Source organism: Salmo trutta, chromosome 19 (genome assembly GCF_901001165.1).
Source record: "Salmo trutta chromosome 19, fSalTru1.1, whole genome shotgun sequence".
Lineage (NCBI taxonomy): Eukaryota > Metazoa > Chordata > Actinopteri > Salmoniformes > Salmonidae > Salmo > Salmo trutta.
The window spans coordinates 38,036,504-38,062,837 of record NC_042975.1 but is presented as its reverse complement, the minus strand read 5'-3'; the positions used below and the strand labels follow the sequence as shown (position 1 = coordinate 38,062,837).

General features: G+C 41.6%; 2 protein-coding genes across 2 annotated transcripts in view; one reads left to right on the top strand and one right to left on the bottom strand.

Moving 5' to 3' along the window:
* LOC115154544 (relaxin receptor 1-like) overlaps positions 1-13,471 on the top strand; it is a 42,296-nt gene extending 28,825 nt beyond the window's left edge. Inside the window, exons 6-18 of the mRNA XM_029700852.1 lie at positions 5,447-5,518; positions 7,517-7,588; positions 8,274-8,345; positions 8,450-8,524; positions 9,425-9,496; positions 10,405-10,476; positions 10,600-10,671; positions 10,940-11,011; positions 11,097-11,168; positions 11,838-12,067; positions 12,239-12,649; positions 12,856-13,068; positions 13,175-13,471. Of these exons, the coding sequence (XP_029556712.1) occupies positions 5,447-5,518; positions 7,517-7,588; positions 8,274-8,345; positions 8,450-8,524; positions 9,425-9,496; positions 10,405-10,476; positions 10,600-10,671; positions 10,940-11,011; positions 11,097-11,168; positions 11,838-12,067; positions 12,239-12,649; positions 12,856-13,068; positions 13,175-13,371 (1,702 nt within the window). The 3' untranslated portion in view covers positions 13,372-13,471. The remainder of the gene's footprint in view (positions 1-5,446; positions 5,519-7,516; positions 7,589-8,273; positions 8,346-8,449; positions 8,525-9,424; positions 9,497-10,404; positions 10,477-10,599; positions 10,672-10,939; positions 11,012-11,096; positions 11,169-11,837; positions 12,068-12,238; positions 12,650-12,855; positions 13,069-13,174) is intronic.
* Positions 13,472-15,379: 1,908 nt separating this feature from the next.
* Positions 15,380-25,487, bottom strand: LOC115153754 (stAR-related lipid transfer protein 8-like). The gene is given in 11 exon segments (XM_029699337.1): positions 15,380-16,511; positions 16,760-16,936; positions 17,183-17,400; positions 18,672-18,809; positions 18,812-18,871; positions 19,228-19,342; positions 19,860-20,070; positions 21,025-21,223; positions 22,803-22,962; positions 24,863-25,036; positions 25,396-25,487. Coding segments are annotated over 11 exon segments (1,662 nt in total). The 3' UTR covers positions 15,380-16,393.
* Positions 25,488-26,334: the final 847 nt, after the last annotated feature.

Sequence of the window (26,334 nt, the reverse complement as noted above, 5' to 3'; positions counted from 1 at the left end):
CATTGTCTGTTCGCCGGCTGTTGCATGTGTGTGCACCACAGGAGGTTGGTGGCACCTTCATTTTGGATGACGTGCTCGTGGTAATGGCTGGAGCAGAATCAGTGGAATGGTATCAAATACACCAAACACATGATTTCCATGTTCTTGATGCCATTCCATTTGTTCTGTTCCAGCCATTATTATGAGCCGTCCTCCCCTCAGCAGCCTCCACTGGTGGGTGCCAATGATTTGTATACGGTATACATAATTTGTGTGCACCCATCACTTGTGCCACCTGTAACGTAACAAAATGTAGATGAAGGGGTCTGAATACTTTCCGAATGCACTGTATCTCTCTGTCCTCAGTTTTTCTTGCTAGGGCCTGGAACTTCATAATGTCCTCCCACAAAGGTACTTGCCCTATCCAGAGTAGCCTACTCTCTCTGACAGCTGGAACTTCTAGCTAATCTTTTCACCTTCTTACATGGCTGTTAGCTAGCTAGCTACTTACCTACAAATGCATTTAGAGTTAGAACAATAAATACATCAACAAAGGTAGCTAACTAACTAATATGAAGTTAACTAGATATTTAATTAATGATATTAATGATGTTTAATTCACTTGGCTAGCTATACAGTATGTAAAGTTCGCTAGCTAGCGAACATTACGTTAGCAGCTCATTTGAGCTAGCCTGCACACACAGTTCTTGTAGCTATCATTTTCAAAATATATTTTCTTTCTTGAATAGGTTCTCCCACTGTCTCTGTTTTCTGGGTCCTTAGAAAAATGAAATATGGGCAATCGTCCCGAAGTTTCCGGTGATAGCAAAACGCGGCCAGCCATGTGGACGATTGGAGGACTGACTGATCTTCTAACATGGTGTCTGGTGCGGTTGCTAGGTGATGCAACTGCAAGCCCTCTATAGAATCGCAATACATATCGTATTGGCACCTACGTATCGTGATAATATTGTATTGTGAGGTCCCTGGCAATTCCCAGCCCTAGTAGGCAAGGTTACGTAACCTTATTTAGTCCTACCTGCTATGGTGAGTTTTAAGTGTATTTTTTGTTTTTGAGATAGAATTACTGTCATGTTATTGATGCCAAATTACAAACCTTATTTGCACCTTCTCTTTTCCAGAACCAATGGGTCTGCCTGAGTCTTATGACCTTTCAACTAGGTAAGCTGTTTCTACCTGGAACACTATTCTCCTTCTTTGGTCTATTTCAGTCATTGCAGGAAGTCCTGAAGAGCAGGAGTGTGTAGGGTTGTGTCTCAGCCCAGCTCTAACACTTGATCAACATAATCTATTGACCACAATCAACATAACGAATCACGGCGATAAGCTATGATTTGTAATCAGGTATGAGCTAGGCTGGAGCAAAAGCTTATACACACTCCTGCCATTGAGATCTGGAGCTGTCCATTCTTTGAAGTTATTATTCTGTACTATGGGTACAATTGTGGGAGGGATTCATTTAGATGGTATTGTTATATAACGCATGCTTCACTCTGAAGACATTGAAATAGTACTGGTTGATGTGCGGGCCTAAGTAACCACACATCATGGGTGTAAAGTACTTAAGTAAAAATACTTTAAAGTACTACTTAAGTACATTTTTTTGTGTTTACTGTACTTTACTTTACATATTTTTGACAACTTTTACTTCACTACATTCCTAAAAAAATAATGTACTTTTTACTCCATATATTTTCCCTGACACCCAAAAGTACTAAATTTGGAATTCTTAGGACAGGAAAATGGTCCAATTCATGCACTTATCAAGATAACATCCCTGGTCATCCCTATTGCCTCTGATCTGGCAGACTCACTAAACACACATACTTTGTTTGTAAATTATTTCTGAGTGTTAGAGTGTGCCCCTGGCTATCAGTAAATAAATACAAAAAAACAAAAAATGGAATTGGAAATTATTGTTACTTTTGATACTTAAGTATATTTGAGCAATTAAATTTACTTTTGATACTTACGTATATTTAAAACCAAATACTTTTCGACTTTCATTCAAGCAGCATTTTACTGGCTGACTTTCACTTTTACTTGAGTCATTTTCTGTCAAGGTATCTGTACTTTTACTCAAGTATAACGATTGGGTAATTTTCCACCACTGCCACACACACTCAAATGGACCTACAGCTGGGGTAAGATTCTTCCATCATTCACACACAGTAGAGAGTGTAAACCACCATGCTGTTAATAAAATGCTGTCCTTAATGCTGAAGTTGTATTGTGTATGGCTCTGTGGAAATGCTGTGATCACTCATCATCTTTAATGTTGTGATTCCCAGACACACGATGACCACGATTTGAATGCTGCAACTGAATGACGTTGAGGGACACACACTGAGACACTGAGTAGGACTGGACATGGGCTGGATATCTGTGACAACGAACTAAAAGGGGTGCAGAAGCACACCAGCACCCCATTTTATGTTTATTCCATGGCTAACCATCCGAGTAGCTACCCCTAATTCCACACTATGCCTTCTATGCCCCATGGACCCATTCAGAAAAGTTATATGTGTTACACATATATGTATATTACTTATGTGTTTTATTTGGGCATATACAGTGCATTTGGAAAGTATTTAGACCCCTTCCCTTTTTCCACATTTTGTTACCTTACAGCCTTATTCTAAAATGGATTAAATAAAAAAAAACGATAAAAAAACATCTACCATGTGCAGCAGCCGCTCAAGACTTCAGTTAATTTAATATTTTGGTGCCACTCACAGGAGCGAGCACCACCTTGCAGAACTGCCCTGCCGCCCTACTCCCAGTGTAGTCTATGAGCCTCCGCCGCTTACCATGACCTGTCTGTAAGCACCTTAAAAGTGTTGTGGTGTACTGTTCTTGCAACCTTTTTTGTCGTCCTCCTGCTTAAAGGCGTCATCAATACCCCATAATGACAAAAACTGTTTTTTAGAAATTTTTGCAAATGTATTAAAAATAGGACGCAGAAATACCTTATTTACATAAGTATTCAGACCCTTTGCTATGATACTCAAAATTGAGCTCAGGTGCATCCTGTTTCCATTGACCATCCTTGAGATGTTTCTACAACTTGGTTTGAGTCAACCTGTGGTAAATTCAATTGATTGGACATGATTTAGAAAGGCACAAACCTGTCTATATAAGGTCCCAAAGTTGACAGCGCAAGCCATGAGGTCTAAAGAATTGTCCGTAGAGCTCCGAGACAGGATTGTGTCGAGGCACAGATCTGAGGAAGGGTACCAAAAACTGTCTGCAGCATTGAAGGTCCCCAAGAACACAGTGGCCTCCATCATTCTTAAATGGAAGAAGTTTGGAACCACCAAGACTCTTCCTAGAGCTGGCCGCCCGGCCAAACTGAGCAATCGGGGGAGAAGGGCCTTGGTCAGGGAGGTGACCAAGAACCTGAACCAACCATATACAGTCATTTATTACAACAACATCTAAACCACAAATACAATGAGATTCCATGACCTTTTGGGCAGCCACAGCTATAGTGTACGATCCTTGCGACACGGGGCTGTGCATTATCATGCTGAAACATGCTGAAGCAATTGCGTCCGTGGTCCGAAGCTTATTGCTGCCCATACCATAACCCCACCGCCACCATGGGGCATTCTGTTCACAACGTTGACATCAGCAAACCGTTCGCCCACACAACGCCATGAAACCTGGATTCATCCGTGGGATGAGCACACTTCTCCAGCATCCCAGTGGCTATCAAAGGTGAGCATTTGCCCACTGAAGCCGGTTACAATGTCGAACTGCAGTCAGCTCAAGACCCTGGTGAGAACGATGAGGATGGAGATGATCGTCTCTGAGACGGTTTCTGACAGTTTGTGCAGACATTGTTCGGTTGTGCCCCCACAGTTTCAACACCTGTCCGGGTGGCTGGTCTCAGCCAATCCCGCAGGTGAAGAAGCCGGATGTGAATGTCCTGGGCTGGCATGGTTATACGTGGTCTGCAGTAGTGAGGCCGGTTGGACGTACTGCCAAATTCTCTAAAACAACATTTTGATAAAGAAATGAACATTACATTCTCTGTCAACAGCTCTAGTGGACATTCCTGCAGTCAGAATGCCAATTGCACGGTCCCTCAACTTCGGACACTTTGGAACTCGCCATCTCTATAAACCCACCCTACCTTCTACCATTTTCTCTATGCTGCTTCCTTCACTTGTTCTTCTCCTGATTTGATCATATCTGGACTTAGTAACACATTTAAAGGTGCTTACACATGGGCCATGGTAAACGACAAATGAACCGTGAGACCAGCGGTCCCGGGTTGGTGACAGGTCGAATGTTGTCATTAAAACATTGTTTGATTGGTTAACAAGATTAACTTTGCTCATTGGTCAATAATGCGCAGCGGCCGCTCAAGACTTCAGCTAATTTCATCTTTTGGCGCCTCTCACAGGAGCGAGCACCACCTTGCAGAACTGCCCTGCCGCCCTATTGAAGTCTATGAGACCTCCGCCCTTACCGTGGCCTGTCTGTAAGCACCTTAAAAGTGTTGTCGTGTACTGTTTTTGCTACCTTTTTTTGTCGTCCTCCTGCTTAAAGGCGCTGCATGGCTGGAGGCTTCGCAATTGCGTCACACCATCCATATGGCGCCTCTGACCACATTTTCGGATCAAGCATAAATGGGTTATTTTTCTGGGGTTCCGACTGAATGCAGTGGTAAATGTTCTCCTCACAATTTACCTGTTAAATTGACAAGAAGGGTGTTGATATAGCTGTGTTTAGGCATGGCTTCCTTGTTTTGAGTATGTTAAGTGTTTCCATTCTGCTGGAGTTGACCTAGTATTTTATATTCAACCTACCTTATGCATCCAGTTGTTTTTTTTACTCACCCACCAAAAATCAAAATATGCTGTTTTACATTTTGTGTTATTTGAACTGGTCTATTTCTTAAACGGGAGCAAATATTATGGGTGATGTTTAGATAACTCAGATGCTATTTTTCTTGGGGAAAAGATGACTATTCAGGACCTTTAAATGGATGCAATTCAAGTTGTATGTCTAATGTGAATTCAGGCAAATGAAATCGTGTGAAGCGTCCAGGTTTAGTAGACATAAATCCGATTAAAAATCAGCAATAAAATTACACAAAATAATCATAGTTTGAAAAAACGTATTCATTCAGTACATTTTTCTATTCATCCATACTTATGAAAAGGCAGGATGCAGCCGTACTTTTACATTTAAGTTGTTCATTAAAAAAGTTGTGTTTGTCTTATACTAACATAATAATAATCCTCAATATATTTATCCTCACTCTGACAATCATCATGTAGTTTTGTCTCATAGACTACAAATCAAATCAAATTAAATTATTTGTCACATTTGCCGAATACAACAGGTGTAAGATTATTGATGAGATCTTATTTTCTTTCTCATTAAACCAGGCATTTGTCATTAAAACCTTTAACAATATATTTATATTCCACAGACACCTGGAAGACAACAGGATCAAAAGAATCTCCAAGCAGGCATTCTCAGGACTCTACTCACTAAGAAGACTGTATGTCCTAATTCATTATGGGCCACCATCTGACCTGTGGTACTATGTGTATATCCCTACATCACCACAAATTGTTGTCCTGGATACATCATACTTCATGCAATTTTTTATTGAATATTATGTAGAATGTAGTACTGTAGTATGTGTGTTTAGCTCCTTGAAATCAAAAACCAATCAGTGAATACACTGACCCTTTTACTGGCGCTTCCTTGAGAAATTTTAATACATTCAGATTCAGATACTGTAGTTGTCCTCCGATATACAAACCTGAGACGTGTGAAGTGCCCAGGTCTAGTGGACATAAATCCGTCTGGTCTGTGATTAAGGGAACACATGAAACCCCTTCATCCACCTCCTTCAGGATTCACACAGAGGACAGTCATTATGAATCAGGGCATCCTGGAGATTATACACTGAGTGTACAACACATTAGGAAAACCATCCTAATATTGAGTTCCACCCCCTATTGCCCTCAGAACAGCCTCAATTAGTCGGGGCATGGACTACGAGGTGTTGAATGCGTTCCACAGGGATGCTGGCCCATGTTGACTCCAATGCTTCCCACAGTTGTGTCGAGTTGGCTGGATGTCCTTTGGGTGGTGCATCATTCTTGATACACACGGGAAACTGTTGAGTGTGAAAAACCCAGCAGCGGGCCTCCCGAGTGGTGCAGCGGTCTAAGGCACTGCATTGCAGTGCTAGAGGAAATACTACAGACCCGGGATAATTCCCGGGCTATGGGACGGCGCACAATTTGCCCAGTGTCATCCCAGTTAGGGGATGGTTTGGCCAGAGGGGCATTACTTGGCTCATCGCGTTCTAGCGACTCCTTATGGTCGGCAGGCCATGCAGGCTGACTCCGGTTGCCAGTTGAACGGTGTTTCCTCTGATGCGGCTGGCTTCCTGGTTAAGCTGGCGGGTATTAAGGAGCGTGTTAGGCGGGTCATGTTTCGGAGGATACATGACTCCATTTTCGCCTCTAGCGAATCCATTGGGGAGTTGCAGCGATGAGACAAGATCAAAATTGGGGAGAAAAAGGGAGGTGAAAATAAAATTTAAAAATAAAACCAGCATGCTCAAACCGGTGCGCCTGGTACCTACTACAACGTTGGTTTTAGAAGTGGGGGGGACATAATATATATAGCACCACATAATATATAACCAGCACCACATAATATATATATCTATATATTTTTTTTTATCCAGTCGGATAAACACTCCAAATAGCCTACCTAACTGCTCGGAGGTGTCCGCATGGTCCTAAAGCACACCGTTTCCTAGTTTTGTATCACATTCCAATTATCAAACTGGGGGGGACAAAAAGGAAATTTCAGAATGTGGGGGGGACACTACCATACTCTTTCGAAGGCACTTAAATATTTTGTCTTGCCCTTTCACCCTCTGAATGGCACACATACACAATCCATGTCTCAATTATATCAAGGCTTAAAAATCCTTCTTCAACCTGTCTCCTCCCCTTCATCTACACTGATTAAAGTGGAGTTAACAGGTGACATCAATAAGGGATCATAGCTTTCACCTGGATTCACCAGGTCAGTTTATGTCATAGAAAGAGCAGGTGTTCCTAATGTTTGTACACTCAGTGTATTCCATTTTTTCTGACAGCTAGCCTTGGATAGTTGACAGGAAATCAACTCCTACTTTTCACATCCAGCTTGATGTTAGTGTATCTCCTCTGCATTCCTGATTATTGGTGTAGGTTGTAGGGCTGAGGAAACAAACAATGACATGGAAAATGTGTCAGTGCTCTGTCCCTATACACTATAGAATTTGCATGAGGAACAGGTGGATGTTACCCTACCTTACCTCATTCCACATTTGCAAGCAGTTGAATATCGGCACTTTGACAATATTGTTTTATTTACTCTATGTTGTCCCATATCAAATATTAATATATGGCTTTTTATCTTTACATTTACCTCCTTATCTCTTTTGATGTGTTTTCCCCTCCCTTTAAAACTTGCTTGCTGTGATAAGATTTCTCAGTCAGAATCGGATTACGTTGTTGAAGGCCGGCATTTTTGAAGACCTTTGGAACCTGGAGTGGCTGTAAGTCAACTGGGGGGAGGCTGTTTTCAGTGACCTTAAGATACCTTCATTAGGAAATCCTTCAGTGCCTCAGTGGGATTCATGAGATTGTAGACAGTATTTATTTAATTGATACAAAAACACGTGTATATCTTGTTGGAAACTGTGCTACACTGGGCGGTTGTTTTCAGTGACCTTAAAGGGATGGTTCGAGGGATAGTTCTTTTTTCTACTTATCCAGAATCAGGAAACTGATGGATACCATTTTTATGTCTCTGTGTGTAGTTTGAAGGAAGTTGGAGGTAGTTTCTGGTGCGATTGCTAACGAGGAATAGCGTAATGACTGGAAGTCTATGGGATCAGATTAATTGCTAAAATCTTGAACTATCCCTTTAAAGCCACCTTCATTATGAAATGCCTCAATCTTGTTTGTGCTGCTCTATTTTCCCAAGAAAGCAATGAGCATAAAGTATGATACAGTGTGACATTTATGGTGTAGCTAACAATCCTCAGGTATGATACATGATGGTATATCATGGCCCATGTACTAATGCTCATTAACGTTGTTCTCTTTGACCACAGTAATTACAGCTCATGTATAGCTGCAGAAGCTTTCTATAGATTTTTTTCTAAAGTAATGTGACAATTATAGGGTTTAGTGTGACAAATAAATTGATATATTTTCCTCTGGTCTGTATGGGTGTAGGATTCTTGATGAAAATAGAATAGCATCTCTGAGACAGAAATCGTTTGAGGGGCTGAAATCGTTATTTTTCCTGTAAGTATCATGCCACTGTGCTTATTACTTTAATTAAGATCTCATGAGATACACGTCATCATTTAACCAACACGCTCTTTAAATGTAATTTAATTTGCCTGCAGGTCTTTGCTGAACAATTCCCTAGAATCCATCCCCAAGAAATCTGTCTGCCAGGAAATGCCTAGATTAAACTGGCTGTAAGTAACAACAGAATAACATCTAACCCATTATGATGGATAATATATTTGATTGTATTTGACAACTCTAAATCCTGTTTTCTCATAATCAGGTGTATTATTTATGACTCTGTTTGCCATAATCACTCTGTAACAGTATCTGTTTTCACTAACTCATTATTACCCATACGGAAAAACCACATGACTTCTCAATGAAAATCTCGATTTCACATGTGAAATCATGTGAAACCATGTGGTTTTGTAACACTTCACATGATGATATTTTACATGAAGTTTCACATATGGATTTTCATCTGAAATACTTTCTGTTTTCACATGTGATGTTCACATGTTTTCACATGTGATGTTCACATGTTTTCACATGTGATGTTCACATGTGTTCACATGTGATGTTCACATGTGTTCACATGTGATAACAAAAGACAAATGAGGTCAGTTCTTCACATCTGAAACCATATGTTACCACCTTTTCACGTGAGGAGAATAACATGCTTTCACCTCATATGTGAACTGCAGGTTCACATGTGGAGTTTGCAGCTTCACATGTGAAAAACATATGAACACATGAACAGTTTTTACGTGAAAATCTCTCACGTGAAAATTTAATTTGCACTTTCACATGTAAAAAATGTTCTAATGTTGTCACGTGTAGTTTCATGTTATCATATGTTGAAATTTTGCATCCTCATGTTGTCACATTTATTTCACGAGATCATGTTTTCACATGTAGTTTCATGTTGTCACATGTTGCTTTTACTTGTGACCTCACTTTATTACATTAACTTCACATGAGATCAGAAGTGAAATTCATGTAGTTTTTCATGTAGTTTACCAACTACCGGATACCGATGCAGATATCATTCATTAATGCCAGAATGATCTGACACATCTTTTTCACAGAGAACTGGAGGGGAACAAGATATCATCTTTGTGGGTTTCCAGCTTTCAAAACTGCTCCACTCTGACAGTATTGTGAGTTTTGTTGAATTTAAATTATATAGCCTCCTTAATTTGTTTACAATATTTGTTCATCTTTGTACCAAATCCAATTGGGTAGAACGCCTTACTGTCAATAATTGCATTTGAAACAATTCCATCTGCACTGGAGAGATGAACGCAATGAAAGACACATGCTCGGTTTTCATAGGATTTATATTTCAAATTAAATTCTGCCATACTCTAAGGAGACATTTTTTGGTGTAAAACCAAGACTGGTAAATGGTGCTTATGTTAAAGCTATATACTTCAGTCTGGAGCATCTGCACTACTGCAGCTGGTAATGAAATTCAGTCTGAGGGAGAGAAACCATTGGAGCCTACACAAATTAAGTTGGCAGTTTCTATCACTGTCGATTGCTTCTAAGGCCATGTGTGATGGTGAGAATAATGAGTAGTCAGGAAAGCAAAATTCCAATCTGATATACATGGGGTGCATTAGCTCTCTCAATTGAAGGTGATAGGGGAGGCAATGGGTGGTTGAGAGCCTGGAAATCCTCTGGCTCTTTGACTCATCCAACCCTGATTGTTAAATATGTATCCTGTGATGTCAGCTTAAGTGTATTGAATTATTGAGGCTGGACTTCATCTGGTGAGGAATGAGTAAAATCAATAAATCAAATTTGAACAAACAGGTAACACAAATTGAGTTTGATAGGTATTAGTGGGAGTAGAGCATTTGTTTTGCTTTTATACTGTATAAATAGTACATTCCTTTAAGAAATACTTATAGTAACGTTACTATCAAATTAAAATTCCAAGTCAAATCTAACAAGCAGTGTATCCAAATGCCTGTGGGCCTACTACTATTCAAGTAATGTCATTGGTCTTGTAGGGACTGTTCTTGAATAATAATGATCACTTACAGAAACATTTATTTTGCAGGGCTCTTCGAAAAAACAGAATACAAACTATTGAGGAGGGAATATTTTTTGGCATGCCTAACCTGATAGACTTGTGAGTTAACTCTACTTCACACAACATTACATGGGTCAAATAATGTAGTAATATGTCCAAATGCAGTAATGTATTTCATTGTTGAAAATATTTTTAAACTTAATTTAAACTTTGTCAATCCAGGGACGTATCTTTAAACAAAATTGAGGAGTTCTCACCAACTATATTTACAAATCTTCAAAACCTAAAACAGTTGTAAGTATATCCGATGACTATTTTCATCCTAGCCCTGATATATTTATTGTTTTGAAAGATGTTCTCGTTATGGATTTACTGATAGTGTTTGATCCGCTTTGTACGATCAAGTAGGCCAAATGCTAACTTTTTATTGTTGAGTTTCAGTTGATTAACTTTACTTTTTGTCGATCTGGCATTGAGGACATGTTGACCACAGAGTGGAGGGGAAATAAATCAAAGTGATATAACCTGCCCTGTATTGATGTCCCCCCCCCTCTTCTCTCAGGAACATCTCAAATAACCCTCTGACTCATATCTATGATGATCAGTTTGACATGTTTGTCAATTTGCAATCTCTGTAAGTAACGTATTTCATACTTATGTAACATGGTTTACTAGTTTTAAGGAATTTGAGAAATAGTGACTTTTCTGTTTCCCCTCAGGAGTATAGAGGAGATCGACATACCAAACATCAGTATTCAGATGTTTCGCTCTCTTAGGAACTTGGCCCATATGTGAGTACCGGTATATCTTATGTCTTCATTTATTATTCTTATGTCATCAACATTTAATTTCATGTGTCCATACTGTATAAACAGCAAGGCACTAAGCCTGTAGAAGCTGCTAATTGGAATTTCATAATTTTTAAGTAGCTTACTGTAAAGGGTAAAAACGGGCTAAATATAGTATGAGTAAATGTCTAAACATTTGTTGCCAATTACCTACCAACAACTAATGAATTCATGGCTTCGTATGCATGCATAATACAGGACTATTTAAAAGTGTCTGGTAAGCTACTTACTTATTAGCAGCTTATACAAGCTTAATTAGGCCACTATACAGCAAATTGACGCCTAAAATGAACAGCTATCTTTCTTGGCGTGTAGTGAGGTCTTGTTACTGCAAATAATGTTTAATCAACAATAATGTTTAATCAGCACAGGTCAGGTCCACACTGCATACAAAGTACCAAAGTCTGGTTAGAGGCCAATTCAGCACTGTATTTAACTACATCCATTTGTCAGCAAATTATTCTCTGATAAAGCATACTGTATACCCTAAACAAACCTGTCAACCATATCAATATAAAAGTGAAACTGTCAACATGATCAATAAAACTTCAGAAGGAAGTTTGTTCAAAAGTGATTAATTGTGATATTGTCATCATTTTCTTATTGACCCAGTTATTTTAAGAAATTTGAATACTGTGGCTACTCTCCTAATGTGCGAAGTTGCAAGCCAAACACTGACGGGATTTCAACATTTGAGAATCTTCTTGCGAACATCATCCTTCGCGTTTTTGTGTGGGTGGTGGCCTTCATCATCTGCTTTGGCAACGTCTTTGTGATATGCCTGCGGTCTTGCATTGCATCCGAAAACCAGCACCACACCATGGCCATCATATCACTGTGCTGTGAGTAGACTACCTCAACACAATGAGGGCAGCAATTACTTCACATAACTTGTACTTAGCTAACTAATTATTTTTTGAGATACATTGAGCAGCAGACAGTGCATAAACAACTAATCTCATGAAAAGCTATGCATACGAACTAATTGCTCTGAAATCCATCACATCTGTTAGGTGCTGACTGCTTGATGGGAGTATACCTGTTCTTCATTGGTGCATTCGACATCAAATACTGTGGAGAGTACAACAGACACGCCCAGCTGTGGATGGAGAGCATGCAGTGCCAGTTGATTGGCTCTCTGGCCATGCTGTCCACTGAGGTGTCAGTCATGCTTCTGACCTACATGACTATGGAGAAGTACCTGTGCATTGTGTTCCCCTTCCACAACTACAGAGCCGGACGGAAACAGACACTCTGCTACCTCATCTTCATCTGGGTCCTGGGTTTCATAATCGCCGTCATTCCCCTTTGGGACAAGCAGACGTTTGGGAATTACTACGGCAGGAATGGAGTGTGTTTTCCACTTCACTCAGACGAGATGGAGAAACCAGGTGCCCGATGCTACTCCACTGGAATATTTCTGGGTAAGAGGAACATAGGAATCAGCCCTGATGGTGGGGATTCTGCAAGATAATGAGGACAATATAACAATGAGGATGCAATTCCACAGGCCTTGGATTTTGCAAAAGCTTTACGCTGATTATGGTTTTCCTGACATAATTCTGTTTTATTCAATGCTTATATCAGGACAGTATATTATAGTGTATGTATTTCACATTTTGTCTTTCAGGGTTGAATCTCTTTGCATTCGTCATGATCGTCTTCTCCTACACCAGCATGTTTTACTCTGTACAGAAAACTGCTAAGACAGCAAGACAGTCCGTCTACAACAAGGAGGTCTCTATAGCCAAGAGGTTTTTCTTCATCGTTTTCACAGATGCCATGTGTTGGACACCTATATTCCTCCTAAAGATCCTCTCTCTTTTACAAGTGGAAATAGCAGGTAAACCAGATACATGTGGTTGTATGATTACTACTATTAAATGGCTATAATTTTGTTTAATCTTTGTGGCCTCATCCCCTTCCTCCTCATCCTCCCTTTCCTCCAGGAACGATCGTTCTATGGGTGGTGATCTTCATCCTGCCCATCAATAGTGCCCTAAACCCCATCCTGTACACCATCACCACCAGCTCCTTCCAGGAGAGACTGAAACTCTGCCTAAAGGCCAAGTGCAGACAAACTGGGCTCAGGGAAACTTCCCAAAAAGTATCTGAAGTCTACGAGAACCCCAGCCCTCCTCCTTAACAAAAAGGAACCTCTCAGTCAGGGAGCTGGCCAACCCTCCTGGGTATGCAGGCTTTTATTCCAGTCCTTCTGGAACACACCTGATTCAGATCAAGATCATGCAGATCATCTGATTAATAGGATCAGTGTGTTTGAGCAGGGCTTGAGCAAAGCCTGAGTTCCGAGTAGCTCTCCAGGAGGAGGGTTGGCTATCCATGCTCTTATGTATTTGATATGGGGAGTGATGTAATCATTCTTTACCAGCAAGAGAACCGTGTGGCTCAGTTGGTAGAGCATGGTGTTTGCAACACCAGGGTTGTGGGTTCGATTCCCACGGGGAACCAGTACGGGAAATAAAAATTATGAAATGTATGCATTCACTACTGTAAGTCGCTCTGGATAAGAGTGTCTGCTAAATGACTAAAATGTAAAAATGAGAACAAATTCTCTGGGAACCAATTTATTGTGAAATATTTTGTGTGAATACATAATGTACAGTTACTGTGCAGAATCAACATATTTTCCCTACCCAAATTACACTGAGTACACCAAACATTAGGAACACCTTCCTAATATTGATTTGCACCCCCCCCCCCCCCCCCCCCCCCCCAGAACAGGTATCAGAGCAAGGCATCTACTACCGTACCCCAATCAAAGGCGCTTTAATCTTTCATTTGTCTTGCCCATTCACCCTCTGAATGGCACACATACACATTCCACACCTCAATTGTCTCAAGGCTTAAAAATCCTTCTTTAACCTGTCTCCTCCCCTTCATCATCTACACTGATTGAAGTGGATTTAGCAAGTAACATCAATTAGGGAACATAGCTTTCACCTGGATTCACCTGGTCAATCTGTCATGGAAAAAGCAACTGTTCTTAATGATTTGTATACTCATTGCACATGCATTGTAGAAATGTATAATAAAGAAAATCAACAAATATGGAATTGAAACGGTGTAAATTAGTGATATGTTTCAGGTTTTAGTGTGTGATATTTGGTAAATGTCACATTCTGATGCAGTGATACGGCTTGCTTCAAGCTCAACTGTGACAAGAAAATAAACAAGAAAACAAATTATGGGGGTGAAAAAGGGGCCGCGGGATTTAGGGAGAGAATACACATTTCCCAACATCTATTGCTTTTATAATATGTTTACAGTCAGAGCCGTATAATACAAATAGTTAGTAAATGGAGAATAAAGAGTAATAGATGAGACGAATTAGATAATGACTTTGTGGGCTAAGATGTTAAATTATTTACTACTGCTTCAATGATAATTACAACAGCCTGTTATGTGTTACAAAAAAATGATTAAGTTAAAAATACACTGTAGTTCACAGAACTGTGTTTATGGTTATTGTTTCCACACAATTGTTTAAATTATTCAATGGGCGTAATTCCAGTTAGGAGCACTGGTTACTAGTGTATGTACTGTATGTAAAGCATATGGCATAAGACAACACTGAAAAAGGTTAAAAGCATTCAGTCATTGCATAACTCGGATTAAGATTAGATCAAACAAAACATCATCCCTGTACATAATGCCCAACAGAAAAATATGACCATGGACCATGGTTACATTCTGTACAGACACTTATAGTCACTTACATACTGGTAGTCACATTCACAGTCATGACTCAAACAAGGACTCAATAATACAGACATAAATAAAACACTGATTACTGAGACACAATAGATAGGGAAGATACCAAGTCAGTTGTACAACTGAATGCGTCTTCCACATTTAACCCAAACCCTCTGAATCAGAGCAGTGCAGGGGGCTGCCTTAATCAACATCTACATCACCCAGGGAACAGTGGGTTAACTGCCTTGCACAGGGGCAGAACAACAGATGTTTACCTTGTCAGCTCAGGGATTCGATCCAGAAACCTTCCGGTTACTGGCCCAATGCGCTAACCACTAGGCTACCTGCCACACTTACAGTGAATCAGGAAGCTACACTAACGTTTCCTAAAGCTCGGGCTGTCTGTCCACTGTGGAGCATGCTACAATCCTTTTCCCTTCTCAATGTGATAGCAAATTACCCATGAATAAATATTTAACTGACATCAAAGTTTGATTTATTCTAACGTTTGACCTCCGCGCTTATATCTTATAGTTTGGGCCTTGGTGAACAGATATTTGCCCATTTAAAAAATGTCTCTGTTCCTATTTTTAAACTTCTGAAGATCTGGGGAAGAAGACTGATCCCTAGAGCTCTGCAGCTAAATTAAAGTGAGAGGATTTTAACCAGTTAGACTTATAAAGATAGGAGTAAAAGGAAGAGACATAACAGGAAGTCCAGAGTAGAGTACCCTCTTGAGATGTTTAACATACAGTGTGTGATGATAAACACTTGAGTAATACAAGCAGTTGATGAGAATGTACAGCCGAAGCAAGGCCTGGGAGGGGGGTCTACTAAGCTAACATATGGAATTGTTTTAAGATGGTCCTACCATGGATCATATTCAAATAGCAAGGTAAGGTGCCATTCTTATGTTTGAGACGCAGCGAATCACAGTAGTAAAATATATTAGCTCTGTGAATTTATCATGAAGAAATTGCATAGCATACAGAACAAACAGGAATGGCTGCTAAAGAGCTCTCCTGAATTATTCCATGGCATTTTAGCATTCTCGCCTTTAGTCTTGCACCTTTCACAGCAGCATTAAAATGGGAACTGATATGTAAGTATCATAAGTAAAGCTATCAACACAATTGTCCTAATCTAACCTAGTCTTTCACAAGAATGGATTTTGCATATGTAAACGATTTTATTTACTTCAGAGTACTTTTGAATATGTTATCGTGAGTTAATGCATAGACTTGTTTAGAATATTGCTACCAATTCCACAGTGGCTCCTAATGGGAAATCAGTACAATCTGAGTGTCCACATCCTGACAGTCCTATGTTGATGACACTGTGGAGAGTTTGTCAGGTAGATGTAACATAATGCTACAGATTGGCACTCTAAATGTGAGTAATTGTTAGCCGTAGGCAGCACGTGTCTGAGGTGGGCTGTCTGGCCATCTCAGAGCTCAAAGCTTTGTCTCTGTTCCTCTCGCTGTGATCACAGGGAAGGAGCCCCGTATCCTAGCAACTTCCACTGCACAGAGATGGCCAAACACTTTGCAGTACCACTCAGGTGATCGTCCCCTGAAAAATGACAACACAAGGTCAAATAATACATTCTGATCCAATTACATACTTCAATAACAGCAGAGGTTCACCCACTCAGAAAGACATATCAATAGCATTCACATTATGACTGTTTTTAAATGGCAAGGTGCAAATGAATTGCATGAACTCGAGGTCAACATGTTGTACGAAGGCATCAATTAGCCATTTAAATCATCACAAAAAGCATGGTGTCCAATAGAAATGAATGCAGAGCTGGTTCCTACCGGAGGTCCGCTCTGCAGTAGTGCGTCAGCCTGGACCGGCCCATCCCAGAGGGCTCAATCAGGAACTGTGAGGTTAGCAGCACTGCCCGTAGCCCCGCTTCCAGGTGAACGTTGTCATGGTCCACAGAGGAGGACACTAGCAGACATAGGCCCCGAGGAAGGTCTCTACACCACCACCTAATCAGGAGACAAATACAGCAAGGGTCATTGCTGTCATCTTTGGTTTCAATCAACAGCCTGAAGATTTAACAATTCACCTTACTGAATCAACAACTTGTTGACTAACCCTGAGAAAAGGGCAGACATAAGAATGATTGGTCTCTGGCCACTGCCCTTCAGTCCATGTCTCCCAATGAGGCCTTGGATAGAGCACCTGGCAAGACAGACAGTTATTAAACAGCTATTCTCGTCCGTCATGCGTACCTCAGCACTACGAAGTCCCTGCGGGGATGAGGTGCCATGCTGTCTGTCACAAAGTGATACACCTTTGTGTTGTCCTCTAGAGCCTCGATTACACGGCTGTGTAGTAGGTCGTCATCCTACAGGTGGCCCTCACGTAGAACTCTGTGCAACACCGTCTGGGGCGGGGCCTCAATCTCTGTGGTCACTTTCCAAAGACGGATGGGATGGCCGTCCCCTACCTGAAGAGAACAAATGGATTGTGATTTTATGGTTCAGGACTGAACCGTATACTGTAGCTTTAACAAGCTAGCTAACATGCCTTCACTCTTCAAAGTGGACAGGATTCATTCCATCCAGGATTCATTCATTCCAACAGCAAAAGAAGCTATGCCAAATGGTAAATTCATTTTCCAGTCATACAAAGATTAAAGGCCATACTGTCGTGACAATGTAGGGCAAAATTCAAACTCATGTTCTCTTCAAAATAAAATGTTTGGCAAACATGCTCCTGTGATTGAATGACCGCTAGGGGGCCCCAACCCAAAACATTTAGAAATAAAATATTTTATGTATTTTATGACATTGAAACATTTTCATAAATATATATATAATTAGCCATCTATTTATAATTATTATTATTATTATGGAAAGGGAAAGGGGGATACCTAGTCAATTGTACAACTGAATGCCTTCAAATGAAATGTGTCTTCTGCAATTAACCCAATCTCTCTGAATCAGGGGGCGGGGGCCTGATTATTATTATTTGTAGTTATTTTTTAATGGAACTCAGTCAGGGTCTCAACTTACTGTTAAGAGTTAGAAAAGAAGAATACAAGGTGCAAGGTGCAATTTTGAAATTTGGAAGTGAATTAGCAGTTTTCCACTCGTTATGTCAGTCACTGACAGTCACTCAGTTAGCCTATGTCAACATTTTTTTTTTGATTGCTAAGGTAGTCTAGTCAGCTATCTAAACCTTGTAGTAAACATCACCAAATGACCGACCGGGCACGCAGGGCATGTGCCCAGGAGCTCTGACCTCCAGGGGGCCCCCATTGATTTTGTTAGTCACTCCCACTCTAATATCTTATGAAAAAATGTGTAGAATTGCAGAAAATTAGCTTAGAAAATGCAAATATTTCTCACCACCCAATGGCAAAATGTGTAGAATTGCAGGACATTACCTTTGAAACTGCAACATTTTCTCTCCGCCCATGGAAAGATTTGTAAAATTGCATGAAATTTGTTTTAAAACTGCAAAATGTTCATTACACCCCATGGCAAAATGAGTAGAATTGCAGGAAATGAACTTTAACACTGAAATGCACTAAAATGTTTTGCCCGTGAGGTGGAGGGGCCCCCCCAACCAAATCTCGCTTAGGACCCTCAAAAGGCTAGACGCGCTTCTGCCTGCAGGAAAAACTAATATTAGTATGATTGAGCAGTAAATTCTGCTCTTGTATGAGAACAGACAGCATTAGTATCAGCATGCAGCAGAGTCACTGAGCTGTACCTTCTTGTAGGTCAGTTCTATGTTCTCTGGGCCTGGGGCACTGTGCCATCCTTTGCTCTTTGCTATGGCCTCCCTCAATACAGCTTGGATGTTATCCTCCAGGTAGGCTCTGTAAATCCACAGGATTGTGGGAGAGGGAGTGGCTGGGCGTCTGCTGCGACGTAGGAGTTCCGCGACAGCAACATCATCTCATGAGGGATCTGTCACACCAAATAAGGAAATTGGGTTATTTTTTTTATGAATTACAGAGATGTATATAGCGGTTTTCATGTACATATAGTGTAGCCTACTGAATTCCTCTGAAAGTACATCAAGTTCATATCCGATATCACATTTATTCTATGTACGGTACACTGTGAAAACATGATTATTTCAGTCATTCTAAAACAAATCTTTCTTAAAAATAAACCAGTATTTAAATGGGTCACATTTTTTTAACAATAGTCAATGCAGCTGGATGGTGTTTTGTTAGAGACTGATTGTCCTGAAGGATCATGCTATTCAGAACAGAGATAATTTACTTCAAGGACTATAGATTCACTATTCTGTATAATACCTGGAATAATTTCTTGCATTCCACAATCATGTGGCTGAGCCCTTGACTGGCAGCCATGTTCTCACTCAGGTCCTTGTGGTCTGGTTTTCCACCTGCCCCCTTTCGGTGGATTAACCTGGCAGAAAGATGGAACACTGTCAACACACATCACAATCATCCTCTAAGCTTTGAGTTCAATCACAGTACAATGTTGTCAATATGCAGCATTTTGATGAGGAAATAGTCAAGAGGAAAATGAATGGTCCAACACTGTCTGACCTCTGTAGTTTTGTTTAGGATCCATTTTGACATGACACATCCATGAGGATGATAATAAGCAGAATGTTGGGGCATTTCTTTAACCCAGAGGAAAACAACTGGTCCAACACTGTCAGTCCTAGGTAGTTTTGTTTGTACAAAATGTTGACTTGAATCATCAATCAGAATGGGTATAGCGGAGCCACTAAAGCACTCATGTTTCCTAATGGTGATGGATGTAGGAGTGCAAGAGAATACACCAGAGGGAGCTCTGGGCGTTATTTAAAAACAATGATCCAGCTGCAAAGGCATTAAGTGCCATGCAGCACACGCCAAAACAAATCAATACATGCCACGATACACACATATACAGACACACGCATACCAGTACATACCTAGGGGAGGTGCCCTCCTTCTTGGAGACGTTGAGGTGCAGGATGGAGGGGGCCAGGCACACGGCCAGGTTCCCAGCTGTCATCTGGTTCTCCTCAGCAGAAGCGATGTCACTGAGGAAGTAGAGCAGGGTCTGCAGGACCTCCCGGTTCTCATCAGGCAGCAGGATGACTGCAGCCTGGGCTGCCTGAAGACGCATGTCCTTAGGGACACCTGGAAAATACACATGACAGATACCATCACCATCTTTGGAATCTCTGATGTTCTGATGTGTAAGATGCTAATTTGACCGAGTACACAGACCAAAGCTGGTGTCTGAACGTCAATTGTTATGTTCATTTTAAGATGCTATTTTAAAATATGAGAATTAACCAATGATATCAGGCCACACCTGGTCATGATTACAGACACCTGTGTGTGTCTTTTGACACTATATAAATGAGTCACCCCGCAGTGTTTGTCATTATACCCTGATGAAGACAGCTTGTCTGTCGAAACGTTGGACATTACATTTTTGCATCTGAGATCCTAGTGTGCAGCTCTCCTTTATTTTTTTAAAGTTTTAAGATCTTAGCATGATAATGAAGAAACTGATGACATCTGAATGAACCTGGTAATTATAGCAGTAGACATTCCATATAGATTACAACCAGACATCAAATCTAGACGATGACTTAATGCCATGTTTGTAAAACCTCTATAAATCCTAACTGCAGCTGTAAAATCCTAGCTGGGGGACATCATAGAGTACTGTGTCATTATTATGCCTCTCAATAAGCTGATTGACTTCTCAGAGGAGACTATCTAGTCAATGATTTAAATCTGAGAATTATGTGCTGAGGGGTAATCTGAAGTAGACACAGGAGTTCAGTGCTTTCCAGAGTGGGTGGGGAGCACTTAGTGCAGGGATGGGCAACTTTGGGGCTACAAAAAATTTGAACTCCTCATGAGGGGCCCCAGTGACTTTCAGTGACTGACATAACAAGACAAAAACTACTGATGCACAACTACCTTTCAAAATTGCACTATTCTAACTCTCAACAGTAACGTTTCTTTGGGGGGGTCGGTGGGGCCGTTTTTGTAAATTTATCCACGGGCCTACAAAACGGGGGGAGGGTCGCCCACAGGCCGCCAGTTACCCTCCCTGACTTAGAGCCACTGACTCACAATGGTAGATCTGCAGGAAGGTATCAGTGAGCTTGGTGGTGAGGACGGGCTCAGGCAGGTCTCTGAAGTAGTGTTTCAGCAGGTCAGCCACGTCATAGGCTGATTGGCCCTGGTAGCTCACATGGTCTGGAGAATTTTCATTCAGCTTCCGCAGAGTCTGGATCCTAGACTTCACCCCAGACTTACGGAAAATGCCAACCTTGACAGGAAAAGTAGAGAAAAACTGTTATTAATGTCACTGATGTATTAGCATAATTCATAAACTTCAATGCATTATCATACACTGCTCAAAAAAATAAAGGGACCACTAAAATAACACATCCTAGATCTGAATGAATGAAATAATCTTATTAAATACTTTTTTCTTTACATAGTTGAATGTGCGGACAACAAAATCACACAAAAATAATCAATGGAAATCCAATTTATCAACCCATGGAGGTCTGGATTTGGAGTCACACTCAAAATTAAAGTGGAAAACCACACTACAGGCTGATCCAACTTTGATGTAATGTCCTTAAAACAAGTCAAAATGAGGCTCAGTAGTGTGTGTGGCCTCCACGTGCCTGTATGACCTCCCTACAACGCCTGGGTATGCTCCTGATGAGGTGGCGGATGGTCTCCTGAGGGATCTCCTCCCAGACCTGGACTAAAGCATCCGCCAACTCCTGGACAGTCTGTGGTGCAACGTGGCGTTGGTGGATGGAGCGAGACATGATGTCCCAGATGTGCATAAATTGGATTCAGGTCTGGGGAACGGGCAGGCCAGTCCATAGCATCAATGCCTTCCTCTTGCAGGAACTGCTGACACACTCCAGCCACATGAGGTCTAGCATTGTCTTGCATTAGGAGGAACCCAGGGCCAACCACACCAGCATATGTTCTCACAAGGGGTCTGAGGATCTCATCTCGGTACCTAATGGCAGTCAGGCTACCTCTGGCGAGCACATGGAGGGCTGTGCGGCCCCCCAAAGAAATGCCACCCCACACCATGACTGACCCACCGCCAAACCGGTCATGCTGGAGGATGTTGCAGGCAGCAGAACGTTCTCCACGGCGTCTCCAGACTCTGTCACGTCTGTCACATGTGCTCAGTGTGAACCTGCTTTCATCTGTGAAGAGCACAGGGCGCCAGTGGCGAATTTGCCAATCTTGGTGTTCTCTGGCAAATGCCAAACGTCCTGCACGGTGTTGGGCTGTAAGCACAACCCCCACCTGTGGACGTCGGGCCCACATACCACCCTCATGGAGTCTGTTTTTGACCATTTGAGCAGACACATGCACATTTGTGGCCTGCTGGAGGTCATTTTGCAGGGCTCTGGCAGTGCTCCTCCTACTCCTCCTTGCACAAAGGCGGAGGTAGCGGTCCTGCTGCTGGGTTGTTTCCCTCCTACGGCCTCCTCCACGTCTCCTGATGTACTGGCCTGTCTCCTGGTAGCGCCTCCATGCTCTGGACACTACGCTGACAGACACAGCAAACCTTCTTGCCACAGCTCGCATTGATGTGCCATCCTGGATGAGCTGCACTACCTGAGCCACTTGTGTGGGTTGTAGACGCCGTCTCATGCTACCACTAGAGTTACATTGTGTTGTTTAAGTGTTCCCTTTATTTTTTTGAGCAGTGTATATATAATGTATCACCAATTACATGAAATCTCACTACAATGGAAATAACATAATATATCTAGAGTGGAACACATACTAAAGTTATAAGGTCATACACACAATGTAGCATGAGGGAACATATGATCACTTTGAGGGGATGAGAGTGACTGTACCTTTTCCAGACATTGGCTGCGGAGGTAGCGCATGGCCTGCTGAATGCCCTGGGGTAGGGGTTGCCCACTCCTTTTGACATTGATGATTGGTGGGACACCAAAAACCTGCTTGTCCCTGTAGTCAGGGACCTTACTTCTATTCATAAACTTAGGAATTGACCTGCCAAAACGGAGGAAAGGGGTGATTAGATTCAATCTTTTCATGTAGATATCAGCATATAGGTTGTTAGCTGAAATACATGTAATAATTCATATCTCGAAATTCATAGCATACTAACAGCCTCTGTAGCGATGTATTTTTTTGTTGCATATTCCTATTTATTTCCGCAACAACACACTCACTCATCACAAATTGTAATCAAGCTAGTTGCCTCCTAAAGACATGAATGACATCGGGCAAAAAGGGTGGGCTATCGCTGATCATAATGTTGATGATTGATGTACATCTGCTAGTTAGCTAGCTCAATAACGTTTTTATTGATTGTGATTCATCTTCAGTGCTCCTAAATAATAACTTCATAATATAATATTCATAATATTTCAACTCCTGATATATGGCTGGCTGGCTAGTAGCCTGTGTGGATATTTTAGTATATGGTGGTTAGCTAAAGTCGACTACCTCTGTGGCTGCTGCTGACACACATGTGCAACTCCCAACTGAAGAAAGGAGGGAGTTGGGTCATAGGTGCAGCTCCTCTTTATGTCTTTCTGCCTCTCTCTGCTGCACATATCAGCCAACCAGAACGAATATTGATGATGATGTAAATCAAGTGTTATCAAGTGTTAATCAAATGTTCTGCTGCAGCTGCAGCAGAACTGTTGATATTTAAAATAGGTAGCTTGCTACACACACTTACGCATCTCAAGACGTTTGGATACCTGCACGCTCGGTATACCGGGAAACAGATGCAACCAATAATGCGGGAGCTCCAGGGCAAGACCAACAGGCGCAATCAACGGACGGGGTCCGGGGCGGGGGGTGGCGAACTTGATGACGTGACGACAACTTGCGGGCAGTTGGATCAGAACAACAACGACAAAAACTGTATACAAAATCTATATCCCCTTCCAAAACTGCATTTGGCGAGTGGGAGGGCAAGGGGTAGGTGCTCAAGCACAGGTAGACTATCAGTGCACGTGCCTGACCACAGGTAACATTAGATATTTTCCCTGGACATCTGATGTCTTTTTTTAATGAAAACTGTTTGGTCTAACGGTTTCCATTTTGTCTGATGAATATTCAAAAAATGCTTTTTCAGCTGAGGGATGAAGCTTAATTGGGTGACAGTACAAGAGGGGAGATAAATTAAAGTTGGAACCTTTTAGTATGGAGAATAAAACCTGCTAATTCACTGCTGACAACTGAGCGTGTCCTAAAATGGCCATTGCAAAGAAAAGGGGGATAACTGGTCAGTTGTTCATCTGAATGCATTCAATTTAAATGTGTCTTCCGCATTTGAATCAGGGAGGTGTGAGGGGCTGCCTTAATCGACATCCACATCATCTGCGCCTGGGGAACAGTGGGTTAAGTGCCTTGTTCAGGGGCAGAATGACAGATTTTTACCTTGTCAGCTCAGGAATTCGATCCAGTAACCTTTTGGTTACTGCACAACGCTCCTACCCGCAAGGCTACCTAGTTTCTTTATGTTGGAAAATTTGATTGATTTTGGAGAAGCATGAGTCATCCGAATAGGAAATAAGAGCCTGAACGAGAGATGATTGTGAAATTGTACAAATCAAACTTTTTAACAGCCATCTTTATGAAAAGCAGATTTAACTGTTATAATACTATACATTAGCTGCAGACGAAGATCAAAGGCTTTGCCATATGGAACACTGAATACAATTAATTTTAAAAAGCAACATCCTGACCACAAACAAAGCAATACTTGCTTCTGAGAAATTGGAAACATGAATCTCTTGAAATGAACCTTTCATTCCCTGGTTAAATGCATATCAAAGGTCAGTATAATAGAGTGCATAGAGTGCACTTCCCTACGTATTGGCCTTTATCTCAATTTCAGTCTCCACTCTCCAGTTCCCAAGGGCCCTCCACTCACCAGCTCCAGCCATGTTTGTTGGGTTCGCAGTACTTCTCCACGATAGCAGTGAGCCGGAGCAGAGAGAACTTCTGCAGCAGGTTGAGCTGAGCGGCTGACTGCCGGTTAATCTCCTGGGAGGCTGAAGTCAGGCTCGGCTTGTGAGAGTTCTGGAAACTATACCACCGTAGCTTCCTGGAGAGAGGGGAAATGTAATGGGAATAAAGGTGAATGTTGATTGATAGAGATGCTATGAGCATCCATTTGTGGTATTTCTTAGAGACGGTTAAATTGTTTCATTCATGTGTCTATTATACTCTGTCTAAACTTCAAGAGCTATTTAAAATGTAAAATATGGATGAACCTGAACATGTTATCTTCATGTTTATAACATAATGTGTATAATAATGTATGCTCAGTGACCAGTTTATTAGGTACACCACCCCGTTCACAAAAATGGTTCACTCATGCAGACAGTGAGTCACGTGGTTGTGGCTTGCTATATAAAGCAGGCATCGAGGCATTCAGTTACTGTTCGATTGAAAATGTGTGACCTAAGCGACTTTGAGTGTGGCATGATCATCAGCGCCAGGCGCGCCGGTCCCAGTATCTCAGAAACATCCAGCCTCCTGAGCTTTTCACGCATGACAGTGTCTAGGTTTTACCGAGAATGGCGTGACAAACAAAAAACATTCAGTCAGCAGCAGTCCAGTGGGCGAAAGCAGCTCTTGATGACAGGTCGAAGGAGAATGGCAAGAATTGTGCAAGCGAACAGGTGGGGCACAAACAGACAGAACAACAGTGGTGTGTAGAACTGCATCTCGGAACGCACAACTCATCGGTCCTGGTCACAGATGGGCTATTGCAGCAGATGACCACACTGGGTTCCACTCGTATTAGCTAAAAACAAGAAGAAGCGGCTCCAGTGGGCACTCGATCACCAACACTGTGTTAAGCGGAGCGACACAGTGGAACCCAAGAGCAGACTCAGATGATGAATTTTCACGATCACTGTCCTTGAACTCGCTGTCATTAATAATCCAAGGCGCAGCGTGCCGGTAATTCCACATCCTTTATTTAGAAGTGAAACTGAACAAAACAATAAACAGGATAAACAGAAAGATACGTGACGTTCTGGGGCTGCTCAAAGGCAGCTACACAAAAACAAGATACCACAACTCAAGGAGGGAAAAAGGGCTGCCTAAGTATGGTTTCCAATCAGAGACAACGATAGACAGCTGCCTCTGATTGGAAACCATACCTGGCCAAAACATAGAAATAAAATACATAGAATGCCCACCCCATATCACACCCTGACCTAACTAAACAGAGAAAAACGTCTCTCTCAGGTCAGGGCGTGACAGTACGCCCCCCCCCCCCCCCCAAAGGTGCGGACTCCCGGCCGCAAACCTGAACCTATAGGGGATGGTCCGGGTGGGTATCTACAATAGATTTTCAGGTGAATATAAAAAAAATCTGCATGAATAAAATAT